General features: G+C 58.4%; 1 protein-coding gene across 1 annotated transcript in view; it reads right to left on the bottom strand.

The window, feature by feature from the left end:
• Positions 1-412: 412 nt before the first annotated feature.
• Positions 413-12,893, bottom strand: part of PADI3 (peptidyl arginine deiminase 3) — a 29,485-nt gene continuing 17,004 nt past the window's right edge. The window contains exons 10-16 of the mRNA XM_040229403.1: positions 11,684-11,791; positions 9,343-9,494; positions 8,025-8,169; positions 7,839-7,941; positions 6,034-6,113; positions 3,324-3,449; positions 413-1,650 (exon numbers count right to left, since the gene is read on the bottom strand). Of these exons, the coding sequence (XP_040085337.1) occupies positions 1,417-1,650; positions 3,324-3,449; positions 6,034-6,113; positions 7,839-7,941; positions 8,025-8,169; positions 9,343-9,494; positions 11,684-11,791 (948 nt within the window). The 3' untranslated portion in view covers positions 413-1,416. The remainder of the gene's footprint in view (positions 1,651-3,323; positions 3,450-6,033; positions 6,114-7,838; positions 7,942-8,024; positions 8,170-9,342; positions 9,495-11,683; positions 11,792-12,893) is intronic.

Genomic DNA, 12,893 nt, shown 5'->3' with positions numbered 1-12,893 from the left:
GAGCAAGCCCGTGGGGCCTTCACGGGGTGGCCACGGCCTCCCCGTGGACAGGAAGGAAGGTGTCCCTCAGGGCACACGCAAGCTTCCCCAAGGTCCACACCCTGGCTTCCCATTGCCACACTCTAAATGCAACTTTCCGGCCACAGCCCAGACCCTCGCCCCGCCATGCTCACTGGCTCCTGGCAGCCTGGCATTTGACCCCTGGGCTTGCATTTTCCCATTGTATCATTGCAACTGGCCATGGTGACCCATGGGATGAGTCCCGTGGCCAAGATGGAACAACCTCACAGTCTTAACCAAAGTTTGGGCTGCTCAGCCTCAAATTCCTGGAGGCCTAGGCAAGCAGATGCTTCAGCTGCAAGAAAGTTCTCTGCTCCTGCTGTCTAGAGGGAGATGAACGAAATTCACGCTGTTCGTGTTTCTGTCGATTTATTAGCCAGTGACGGAAGCACAGCTGGACCCACACAGAGCACCCACGGAACAGACATACACCTGGAGAAAGCACCCCGCCCCTTTCCCTGCCCACCTGAGCTCAGACCGGCCCATCCCCAGAGCCCTCCTGTCCTGAGTCATCTCGGTGGGTTTGGCCCCACCAGGCCCCCTCTCCTGAGGCAAAGCAGGACATGGAACATTGACCTGGGGTCAACAGAAAGCCCAGGACTGATTCTACCAGGTGTCTCCCCTCCTGCGGAGAGGCCCAGGGTCACTAAAGCATCTCATGTCTTATGAAGGATGTTCTTCACGCTTGTACCCAGTCTTCCCAGTCTCCGGGAATTCCCCAGATAGTTTCATCTCCAAGACACTCCAGGAGGGTTTAGAACCAAGCCAGATGATGAGATGTTTCTCAGGCTAAGTAAGGAGTCGCTAACGTTGCTTCAACATATGTCTAGAAGCATGTACTATGCTGGGCGCTGGGCAAGGGAGATTTCAACAGCTGGTCAGAGGCTTGGGAGCTGGAATGCTGGTCCCACCTCAATCTAACAGACCTCTGCTCCTTCACTGTGGGTGAGGCTCTGGGCTAAATCTCAGACCAAAGCAGGATTGTGGGTCCTTCCTTCATGAGGACACACAGGCCAAGAGGGCAGAGGAGAGGCGTGGATGTTTCTAGACTCCAGAGGGAATTAGGCTCCACACAGAGGATTTGGGGGTGGAGAGGGGGATGTTTGGAGGAGTCCCCGTGGGTCATGCTGATCTGCAAGACAGACCACAAGAAACGAGGTCCTTCTTGGGAAGCCAAGGGGGTGAAGTCTGAGAACCGCATGGGCAGCAGGCAAGGCGTGTGAGCACTGGGAGGAAAAGGCTTCCGAGCGGGTGCTCCATCCGGAGCCTTGGGGTCTTGACACTGTTCGGGGGCCTGTTTTGGCCTCCATCGCCCAGGCGGACGGCCCACCCCAGGGGTCAAGGGTGGGGGGCCGCTCAGGGCTCCACGTGCCACCACTTGAAGGAGAAGGGCTGTCGGCGCACGTTCGTGCCGCAGTGCACCTCGCCGTGCAGCATGTGGTACGGGGTGAAGTCGTCGATAAAGGTGCAGTGGAGGCCCAGCGGCTCCAGCAGGGACCGCACCTCCTCCTCCAGGCAGCAGCGGCCGTTGATGACAGGCCCGAAGGGCTTGGGGATGCCCAGGTGCCTGCCCAGCACCAGCATGTTCACCTGCAAAGGGGGCGCCCAGGTCAGGGGCAGCATCGGCTCCCACCCCAGCACCTTCTCTAAGCTCAGCAGGACCTGGTGCTGTCTTTGAAGCAGCCTTGCAAACAGCCACTCGCCCCTTCAGGCAGCGAGGGAGGGACGGGGTCTGGCAAGAACTCTAGCCAGCTGTGCACGTGCAGAGCTCACGGCAAGAGCTTCTCTCTCTGGCGGCTGCCCTCCTCGTTGGTAGGCTGTGGCAGCTGCCATGTCTGTGCTATGGAATCCCGAACTCCCAGGCTACAGCCGACGGGACCAGGGTAGATGTGTACCCCAAGCTGGGCCAATCAGATTCCCTCCTCGGGTGGTGCCATTACCGTGGTGGGAGAGCTGACTCTCTCTCTCCCTGTGTCTGCACTTCTGTGTGGCCATATTAATGTCTGTCCCCAGGGACAGAGAGGCTTGGGAAGCCAAGCAAAGGAGGCGGCAGTGGGGTGGGGGAGGAGGGATGAGCGAGGTAGCCATGGAAACAGGAGCTGGTTCCAGGCCCTCCTAACGCCCCCCACAGCGGCCACCCCTGCCATGGGCCTTCCTGGGGTCCTTATGCTAAATCTTTGGCTCTGGCCGAAACCCACTTTGGTGGTCTTCCGTCTCCTACAAACACAAGAATGGAGCGCTGCAGAAGCTTCTGGGGGCGTGGACCTTACTGCAAGGCCTCCTTGGAGATGCAGGAAGGAAAGGGAGTGATAAGAGGCTTTGCAAGTGGGGAAATCAAAGAGGGCAGACAGTCAGAAAGGGGAAGGAGGAGGGATGAAGCAAGGGTGGCGTGGCCAGGCTGCCCGCAAGCCTCTGCTGATGGGCGAGTCTGGTTCCTCCAAGGGATGGACGTGGGGAGGGTTCGAGAGGGAGGGGAAAGAGGCAGGAGGGAGCTGGCTGACTGAAGGCTGCGCTGCTCGAAGGGCGGGCCTCAGAGAGCGCCCGGGGGTTCGCTGTTAGGAACGCAGTGAGTCTCAGGCCCCTGTGGGATCAGAACCCTGGGGGTGGGGCCCCGAGGTCCCAGTGTTCCAGATGCGAGTTCAAGTTTCAGAGACACCAGAGACAAAGCCCCCAGGCTCAATCAAAGGCCATTTCTTCCATGGAGCCCTCTTGGGTTTCCAGGCCTACCTCTCAGGCTGGAAGTGGTTTCACCTCTGAACTGGCACATCACTTTATCACACAAAGGAGATCTTTGGGACAAACCCTCAGAGAGGTGAAGCGAGTTTCTCCCCGACCAGATTTGACTGGCAGCTCCTTGGGAGCAGGGAGCAGCCTGAGTCATCTCTGCATCTCACACAGGGTATGCGGCGGGTGGGTGAGTGTCCGGGAGCTGGGAGAAAGGGCTGTCTGCCCTTCCGGCGGATGCTACATGCACGGCCTCATGCAATCTTTCGCTCACTGCACAAATACCGAGGGGGTCCCCGGGAGGGGAGGAGGGCCTTCCCAGCCGGCCCCGGAGTGCGGGCTTGGCCAGTGAGCATTTTGTGCCTGTGACACCGATCAAGAAGAGGCCCTTCTGCTGGGACCGTGGGGCCTCTGCGTCTCCGGGCCCCCAGCCCGGACCCCTCAACCCCAGACACAGCGGCAGCGGGCATTGGCCCCCAGGGGGGTGGAGGCTTGGCACCTAATCTGACAGAACCCAAAGTCCCGGCTGGCGGCCTCACCAAGTCCGGGAAGAAGGCCACGGCCTTCCTCCTCTCCATCTTGAAGAGCTGCGGGATGTCCACGATGTCCCGCTCGGCCAGGCCCAGCTCCCGCTTCAGCACCTCCCGGTTCCAGTCGATGCAGCTCTGGGGAGGGGGAGGGGGGAGTCAGGGAGGCCTTGCGGGTGCGGGGGGCGGGGAGGGGGAGGGGGGAGTCAGGGAGGCCTTGCGGGTGCGGGGTGCAGGGGGTGGCGAGGCCCCACGGGCGCACGTCTGGTCAAGGACGGACAAGATGCCCAGGTGCCCACAGGTCAGCCCTCCACACGAACCTCGTCGTGCGTCTTCCTCAGAACACGCCTGCTTGGGTCCCCCCGCCACAGCCCCACCCCCTGGCAGAGCGCACGAGCGCGTGGCTCAGGGTGCCCCGTCCTCCACCCGCCTCCTCCTCTAGAGCTCACTCCTCCGGGATCTCCTTCAGTCTTACCGTTCAAAGCACCAGGCACCGCCAACTCCCACATTTCTACCTCCCAGCCACTGTCCCACGGACAGAGGAGCCTGGCGGGCGTCAGTCCACAGGGGAGCAAAGAGCGGACGTGACTGAGTACGCACACGGGAGCCACTTTACCGAGCCCAGCGCCTTCCCTCGCTCAGATGCGCAGGTGCAACCAGCCCAGCACCCTCCCTCGGCTCAGATGCGCAGGTGCAACCAGCCCCGCGCATCTCCACTTGGGTGTCTGATGGGCACATCAGATGTGAGGAGTCCAAAGACGGACTTTCATTTCTACCCACCCCTCCACGCCATCCCGTCCTCATTCTTCAGCTCTGGAAATGAATCGCGGCTCAGGCCCAGATGCACTGACATGTATACTCTACCATACACAGCTAGCGGGAGCTTGCCTACGGCACAGAGAGCTCAGCTAGGGGCTCTGATGACTTAGAAAGGTGGGTGGGGGTGCGGGAGGGCAAGGAGGGGTGTTATACAACTGACTCACTTCCTCGTAAAGCAGAAGCTAACACCCCATCATAAAGCAATCAGGTTCCCGGATGGCTCAGTTTGTAAAAAAAGGTCCGCCCCCAATACAGGAGGTGGAGAAGAGCTGGGTTCCATCCCTGGGTCGGGAAGATGCCCCGGGGAAGGGCCTGGCAGCTGCTCCAGTACTCTTGGGAGAGTCCCATGGACAGAGGAGCCTGGCGGGCTACAGTCCACGGGGTTGCAAAGGGTCGGACACGACTGAGCGACTAAGCACGCGCACACACACACTCCAGCGAAAGAGAAAACCCTGCCGTCACTCTCGGCTCCTCCATCTGCTTCCCAAACGCGCCCGATCTGACCCCGCCCCCCACGCGGGTGGAGTGCTGGCCCCTGCGGCCTGGCCTCCAGGCTTCCTCCGCCACAGGGTGACCACGACAAGGCTCCTCACAGCTCCCCCCTCGCAGGAGTGGAGCAGACAAGGGCCCGCTGCGAGCTCCAGCCCTGCAAACCAGCCCACGTGGGCGCCTGAGGCCCTCACCTGCTGTGCACGGCCAGTGGCTGAGCAGGGGCAGAAGGCAGACGGTGTCTCGAAGCCGACATGACTGGCTCGCGGCTCGCCCCACTTTGCTGAGCCTGACCCGGGCTGCAGGCCGTCAAGGACCCGCCCGCCCTGCCTTCCCCCAACCAGCTCGCCCTGCCTCCCCCACTCGCTTCCTCCCTCCCTCCTGCAGGCATGGTGCCTAATTCAGTCCCTGAGAGGGTCACCCCCGTCCGGGCGTGTGCTTCTCGGATGGCCCTGCGCTGGATGCTGCCTGTTCTGGACCCATTGCCCCCTTCTTCCCTGCACTGTGTGCTGGGGGACTGACCCTTGGGGACCAGGGGTTCCTGTACCCACAGGCTTCCCACTGGGCTCAGCCCTAGGGGGCGGTGGCAGAAGGTGGGGCGCGGCTGGGAGAGTGTACTTGGGGTCACGGCAGGTTGGCTGTGCAGTCCCAGCTCCTGTCTTACAACCTTTTTTTTTTTTTATTTAATTGGGGGCTAATAACAATATTGTGGCCGTGTTTGGAGCGACCCATCCAGGCTCCAGTAACATGCTCCTCAGCCAATTCCTCCAGGCCTGGGAGAGGTGAGAGCTCCCCTCTTCCTACCCTGGGGATGCGGAACAGGCCCTGCTGATTTCCTCAAACCCGCCCTGTACCTCTGTAAACATGCCCTTGACTGAACTACTCTGGTTATCCGCTTGAAGTGCCCTTGCTTCCTGCTGGGACCTACAGTCACTACCCTTGCCCCTTGCCATAATAGCAGACAGATCCTCAGCCCAGCAGCAGAGAGGTCATTCCGAAGCCTAAGTCAGATCGAGTCCTGTCCTGCGCTCAGATCCCCAGTCGCGCTCAGAGTCACAGCCAAAGCCCCAGTGCTGCCCTGTGGGGCCCTGGGTGGCCCTGTCTCTCCTCATTCCTCTGGGGCCCCCAGCTTCATCCTTAAACGCTCCAGGCCTCTTTGTTCCACCTCAGGGCCATCATCTGTGCTGTTCCCTCTGCCTAGAATGCTCGTCCTCGCATGCACCTGGCTTGGCCCCTCATTTCTCTCGAGTGAAAGCGGGGATTTAGAGACTCTCTCTCTGGGCCTGTCACCCCCTGCCCACCACCCCCCCCTCCCCCCCGCCCCGAGCTGTCCTGAACCATGAGCCTCAGACCTCGGTCCACAACCCCGTCCCCAGCCATGCCTACCCCCACGCCTGGCCCGCAGCCCTGGTACCTGCACAAACTTATTGTAGCTGATGAGGCTTCTGTTGGAGAGGACCTGGCTGATGGAGACGGTGTTGACCTGCTGGTTGCCTGTGAAGGAGAGGGGCAGGGTGGGAGTAGCCCAGCAGAGGCCGGGCTCGCAGGCGAAAGGCTTGTGAGTCAGCAGCGCCCTGGCGTTTCCTCCTGGCCTCTGAGCAAGCCTGGGTGTGCGAGGACGGCGGGGCGGGCTGCTGCAGCGCCTGAGTGTGAGGCCTTCACCCGAGCACATCAGAAGTGGTGATGCTGCTTACTGGAAGTGTAACCCCCACCCTCACTGGGCACTGTATGACGATCGCTCTTTTTTTTTGGCTAGTGGTGGGGCGTGGAGCTGGGTCACCCACCTGCCCACCAGAACCCGCCCTGATGGACACTGCTGAACCCTGTTCCTGACCTCCAAGAGGCGACTGCAGGGCAAAGGGGCTCCCCCAGACCCATCTCTCCTGCTGGCCTGATGAAGTGCTCATGGAGACAGGCAGGACAGGGGAGGTCAGAGCCAGTATCTTTCAAAGCTCACAGCTGCCATTTACTAATCTCTTACCCTGCACAGGCCCCGAGTCCAGGGCTCTACACTCAACACCTCATTTAGTCCTCACAGCAACCCCACAAGGCATGCATTTACACCCCCACTTTACAGATGAGGAAACTGAGGCTCAGAGAAGTGAAAAGATTTGCCCCAGGTTTTGCAGCTGGGAAATGGGGGTACTGGTGATTCAGACCCAAGCCGAGTGCTCATGAAGGGCTGAAGCCTCGACCAAGGGCTGGACCCACCTGCCCACGTGCAGGCTCGGGTCCCCCCACCCCGGTCAGAGTAGAGACGCAGCTCCACGGCATCCCCACTGAGGCCGCTGGGCCAGCGACTTCCCCTTGCTGAGCCCCACATCCTCGGGTGTAAAGCAGATGAGTCACCCTCACAGGCCCTCCTGAGGCCAGATGGGGTCAGGTGCCTGGAGCAGGCAGCCCGGGGCCTGGCACAACGTGGGGGACCACCAAGGTGCCGGGCCTCTGTGGCTGCTGTGCTATCAGCTCTCTGGGGCCACCTGGTGGTTACACGTGGCCCGACAGCTGTGAATCCCCTCACTGCTCAGCTCAGCCTCTCTCTGGGCCCTGCTCACTGCAAACCCCTGCTTCTAAAGAAGATGAAGATGGCTTTCCCTCTGCCTGGTACATGAAATTTGGATTTGAGAATTTTCCAGGTTTGATCTGAGCTCAAGGAGTCTGTTCACAGGCCCGATGAGAGAGAGGGGGATGAGGGCAATTGTATTTCTTCCATTTTACAGCTGGGGCTCCAGGCAGGTGGGAAACAGATGTGGGAAGCTGCACTTGGGAGCTTTTAAGTTCTGTGAATGCTTCTCGCTTGGAGGGAGGATTGGTCCAGGGCAAGAATGTTCCTGAGCCCGGGCTCCAAGCTCCCAAAAGATGTCCCACTGATAAATCAGGTTTCACTCGCAAAACACACACTCTTCAGACTTTCAAGACAGCGAGGGGCTGAGCCTCAAACCCCAGGCACTAGGCCCTTCGGCGCAGAGGTCCCTGCATGACTGCGCTGGCCACGCGCCCCAGAGCGGACCGCGTCTCTGCTGTGCCCACGGCCAGCCCCCATTGTCCTCCGTGGCGCTCCCTGCCAGCTCTGCCCGCGCTGTGGACAGCGGGGCCTGCTGAGCCAAGGGGTCTCAGACCTGGAGGCCAGGCCACCCTCCAGCGGGATGTTCCTCTCTCAAGCTGTGGTGTGGCAGGGGGGGGGGGCAGGAAAGCGGCGATGAGGGGCACAGCACCCACCGATAACCCCTTGGAACAGGAGGGCGCCCCCGTGGCCCCACTTCTGCTTTTCCTGGAAGAGCCTGAAGCAGGCGCTGGGGCTGGCCAGGAGCATCCGGAAGCCCTGTGTGCAGAGAACAGACTCAGCTGAGCCCCGTGCCTCCGCTCGGCTCAGCCCCGGGCCCAGAGCTGTCCCCGCGTCTTCACCTTCCCGTCAGCGGCAGGGACAAAGCTCAGAAACTCATCCACGTGGCCGACCGCCAGCCAGTCCACGAAGAGCTCCACGGGCGGCTGCACCTTCTGGGCGTGCAGGAAGTCCCGGACCACCTGGGTGATCCGGCGGCCCCTTGACCTGGGGCCCAAGGGGCCAAAAAAAAAGTTAACTAAAGAGAATATACACAAAAACAGAAAGACGAGAGTTCAAGATTTCGGCAACGTCTGTAAAAAGCTTGCACTGCCTTTGTAATCGGGAAAGATGATAAATAAATATATGTTTAAGTTCACTCAAGGTGAGTTCTCTAAGAGGCAGACACAGGCAAGTCAATCACAGCTTACCATCCCGGTCTCCTCATCCAGGCAAATCCTCAGGACCACCCTCAGACCCCATCCTCGTGTTCTCCAAGTGGCAGATGTCACCTGCATATTCAACCCGTGGCTGGGCAGTTCTTCCTAGAGTTTAACTGACATCTCTCTCTTGCTGCAATCTCAGCCTCCCACGCATCAGCAGGGAGAGAGGGTGATCTTGTCTCACAGCCCCAGCATTTTATTTTCGTGAACTCAAACCCCCTTTTTCTCTTGCCTTCTGAAAAAGTATCGAATGGCATGGCCCAAACGTCCTCTGTCGGTGAGGTCATGTGTTTGAGGACAGGTGCTCCCCTTCAAAGCTTCTGGTTTCACCTGTTTCTGATCACAAGTCTGTTCTAACCACTTTGCTGGACTTGGTGGGCTCTGTCTCGGTCTATTCCCACAGCAAATAGAGTTGCCACACGGTTCCTCGTGTCTCCCATCAGCACCCCTCTGCTGCGTTGCTCCCTTTCTTTGCGTCTCTGCTGTCTCCGTTTTCACGCCCTGTACCTCCCTTTCGCTCTCAGGGAAAGATCTGGTATTAATCGTTTGCATCGTAGTGTGAACAAGCCTTGATTTAAATGCAGTTTCTCCTGGGACTGTTGAGGCTTAAAGCCGTTTTCTTCTATAATTATCCACTGGTATCGACATGGATTTATTTTCTGAATCAGAAGACCCAAGTCTAGTCATAACTTTGCCTCCTGTGTGACTCCTGGGGGACTCACCCTCTCTGGGCCCACTTGTAAAACGAGCCTGTTGGACCGAATGAGCTCTTGGAGCCTGCTTGCTCTGGGCGTCTCAGACCCCTTGAGACGAGTGTGGACGACGTCTGGGGGGCAGCCCTCTGCCCTAGCAGCGCTGCGGCCTGGACTGCCATTTCATCACTGACCCTCTCTGCTTCTCTCCCAGGAGTGAGACGGCCCTCCCCAGCCACCATCAACACCCAGCCTCAGTCTCTCACCCAGGCAAGTCGCCCCCGAAGAGGATCCGCCCCAGGGGGTACTCCTTCCCGTTGACCACCACAGGGGGGCTGACCTCCAGGTTCCCGAAGGAGTCCAGGCCGCTCACAGAGTTGTCTCGTGGTTCCCGGGTCACGTAGCCGAAGTCTGGACCCTGGGTGGGGAAATAAGAGTCAGGCTCGGGGTGGGCAGGCTCACCAGGAAGCACTTGAACCAAGCTGCTGGGCTTAAGCTCCTTAAAGATGGGGCGTGCGTGGCCACCCATTCTTCAGATAGAAACACTGAGTCCAAGATGGACATCTGAGCTGACTGCTATTTCCTGCACGCTCAGATGCTCATGCTCCCTCCAGCCCTGCTGCCATTTCGGAGCGTGTTGTTCCCCTGGTCACGGGGATACAGCAGAGAGGGCCAGGCGGTCCCCACACCCCCGTGAGATGTGGAGCGGGGGCTGCGGCCACTCCTGTGTCCTCTGCGTGGCCTTCCTGTCAGTCTCGCCCTGGGGCGGGTATCTGGCTGCTCTAGAGGGCCCTGTTCTCAGGGCCTAAGGGGCGGGTGATGGTCCTCTGAGCCTCAGCTTTCAATCTAGGAAAAGGGACAACTCCCCAGGGCCATCTCTTACAAGGAATTTAGACAGTCCTGGGGCCAGGAGAGAGCTCCTCCCACCTTCACGTCCCAGCGAAGGGTGGGAGAAGCCTCCACTCTCCATGGCGCCAAGGGGACCTCCCCTTTTTTCTCAGGAGGGGTCCGTTAGGACATATTCTCTCCCTTTTTATGGAAGTAGAGTTGAGCACAATGGTTTGTTGATTTCTGTTGTGAAGCAAAGTGACTCAGTTATACATATAGATCTATGTATTCTTTTCCTTATTCTTTTCCACTGTGGTTCATCGCAGGATATTGAGGATGGCTCCCTTGCTGTACAGCAGGATCTCGTTGTTTATCCATTCTGCGTATCATAGTTTGCATTAGCTGAGCCCAAACTGCCAATCCTCCCCTCCCCTCTCCGCGTCCCCCTGCCAACCACAGGTCTGATCTCTGTGTCTATGAGTCTCTTTCTGTTTCCTAGGTAAGTCCATTTGAAGACACCCGCTTTACTACCGATAACGATGCCAGCTATCTACGTTTGTGCTTTCTCTGCGTTGGCATGAAGAAGCTTCACAAACATCTCCGAGACCTGGGCTAACGTATTCTTACTGATGAGGAAATTGAGGCTCAGAGAGCGGAGATTACTCACGCAAGGTCGCCTAGCATGTGGGTGACAGAGCCGGGTTGCTCTGACTCCAGAGCCTGTGTGCTTTCTTTTTAGTTGGAGGACAACTGCTCCACAATGTTGTGCTGGTTTCTGCCATACAGTGTGAAGCAGCCCTAAGTGTACGCACACGTCCCTTTCCTCTTGAACCTCCCTCCCACCTCCCACCCCAAAGTCTGTGTTCTTAACAGCTGCACTCTCCTGCCTCCCCTCCCCATCTGGGGTTGCCAGATTTAATAAATAAACATAGAGCATGCTCAGTTCAATTTGAATTTTATATAAACAATAAATGTATTTTTAGTATACTCCACGCAGTATTTTTCTGGGCTCCAAAATCACTGCACATGATGACCGCAGCCATGAAATTAAAAGACGCTTACTCCTTGGAAGGAAAGCTTTGACCAACCTAGATAGCATATTAAAAAGCAGAGACATTACTTTGCCAACAAAGGTCCGTCTAGTCAAGGCTATGGTTTTTCCAGTGGTCATGTACGGATGTGAGAGTTGGACTATAAAAAAAAGCTGAGCACAGAAGAATTGATGCTTTTGACCTGTGCTGTTGGAGAAGACTCTTGAGAGTCCCTTGGACTGCAAGGAGATCCAACCAGTCCATCCTAAAGGAGATTAGTCCTGGGTGTTCATTGGTAGGACTGATGTTGAAGCTGAAACTCCAATACTTTGGCCACCTGATGTGAAGAGCTGACTCATTTGAAAAGACCCTGATGCTGGGAAAGACTGAAGGCAGGAGGAGAGGGGACGACAGAGGATGGGGTGTTTGGATGGCATCACCGAGTCAATGACATGGGTTTTTGTGGACTCTGGGAGTTGGTGATGGACAGGGAAGCCTGGCGTGCTGCAGTTCATGGAGTCGCAAAGAGTCGGACACGACTGAGCGACTGAACTGAGCTGATGCAGAATATGGGACATACTTACGCTAAAACAGTTCTCACGGTTTAGCTGACGTTCAGCCTTAACCTGGCTTCTCCTATATTTTACCTGGCAACCCTGCTCCCATCCCTGAAAAGCACGGCTCCCAGTCTGCCCCGTGGGGCAAAGCCCCTCGGCCTGCAGGCCCAGCTGTGGCCCCGAGCACTCACCAAGATTCTTTTGTAAGGGAAGTTCTGCAGCTCGCCATTCCTGGGGGAGTCAAAGACCACCGGGAAGGTTTTGTGCGGCGCCTGGATGTAGCCCAGCTCCATCTCGTCCTGCAGACCCGGGGGGCACCAGTGGTAGATGGTCAGCAGCTTACCTCCCTCGCCTGGCACTCAGGGCTTCGGGGAAGACTGTTCACTCTGCCTCAGGCCAGCTCTACCCTTTGAGGACTGAGGCGGGCAGAGGCTGTGATGCCCGCTGGCTGGAGGAAGGGCTGGAAGTTCGGGCGGGGGTGGGGCCCTGCTTACCTAGGGCCACAGAGCAAGGCAGGTCAGCAAAGAACGAGCACATGGCCTCGGGGTGTCCCTGTGCTGGGTCACAGGGGAGTGGGGGCAGAGAGGGCTTTGGGGTGGCCTGAGTTGGACAAAGAGGCTGCTGGGCACCAGCCATCACACATGGCCTCTGCGTGCGGCCCTAGGGGACTGACAGCAAGAGGGGTGGAGGTGGCCTGAGGAGGCACAGACCCGCCTCCTTTCAAGTACGTGCCATGCCCAGGTCAGTCCTGGAGGCAAAGATAACCCAGCACTGATAGGCTGTGTGTCCAGCGAGAAGCTCACTAGGATGTCCCCAGCCCTGCTCCAAGCATTTTACGAGTGCTAACTTCTGCAGATCTCACAACACGCCTGTGTGGAGGCACCGTGATCATCCCATATCACAACAGATGAAAGTGAGGAACAGCGCGGTCTAGTTATTTGCCCAAGGGCACACAGCCAGTCAACAGCATAGCCAGGATCCAGACCGAGCCAGTTCTTGCTCTAGCATCCCCGTCCTGAAACAACTCCTGGGAGGAACTTCCAACTGAAACGAAAGCTTCTTAGCTTGGTGTTCAAGGCCTCTCACCTCAGTTCTTACCCTTTGCAGAAGCTTGCGTGCACTCTAAGTCGCTTCAGCCATGTCCAGCTCTGTGTGACCTTATGGGCAGGAGCCCACCAGGCTCCTCAGATCCTCCAGGCAAGAACACTGGGGGGGTGGGCTGCCATGCCCTCCTCCAGGGGACCTTCCCGACCCAGAGATCGAGCTGGCATCTCCTCTGCCCCCTGCACTGGCCGGCAGGTTCTCTACTGCTAAAGAGGCTGAGCTGGCGTCTCCTCTGCCCCCTGCACTGGCAGGCAGGTTCTCTACTGCTAAAGAGGCCGAGCTGGCGTCTCCTCTGCC

The sequence above is a fragment of the Oryx dammah genome, unplaced genomic scaffold (assembly GCF_014754425.2).
Source record: "Oryx dammah isolate SB20612 unplaced genomic scaffold, SCBI_Odam_1.1 HiC_scaffold_27, whole genome shotgun sequence".
Classification (NCBI taxonomy): Eukaryota; Metazoa; Chordata; class Mammalia; order Artiodactyla; family Bovidae; genus Oryx; species Oryx dammah.
The sequence above is the reverse complement of the archived record's forward strand: the minus strand, read 5'-3'. Positions and strand labels throughout refer to the sequence as shown.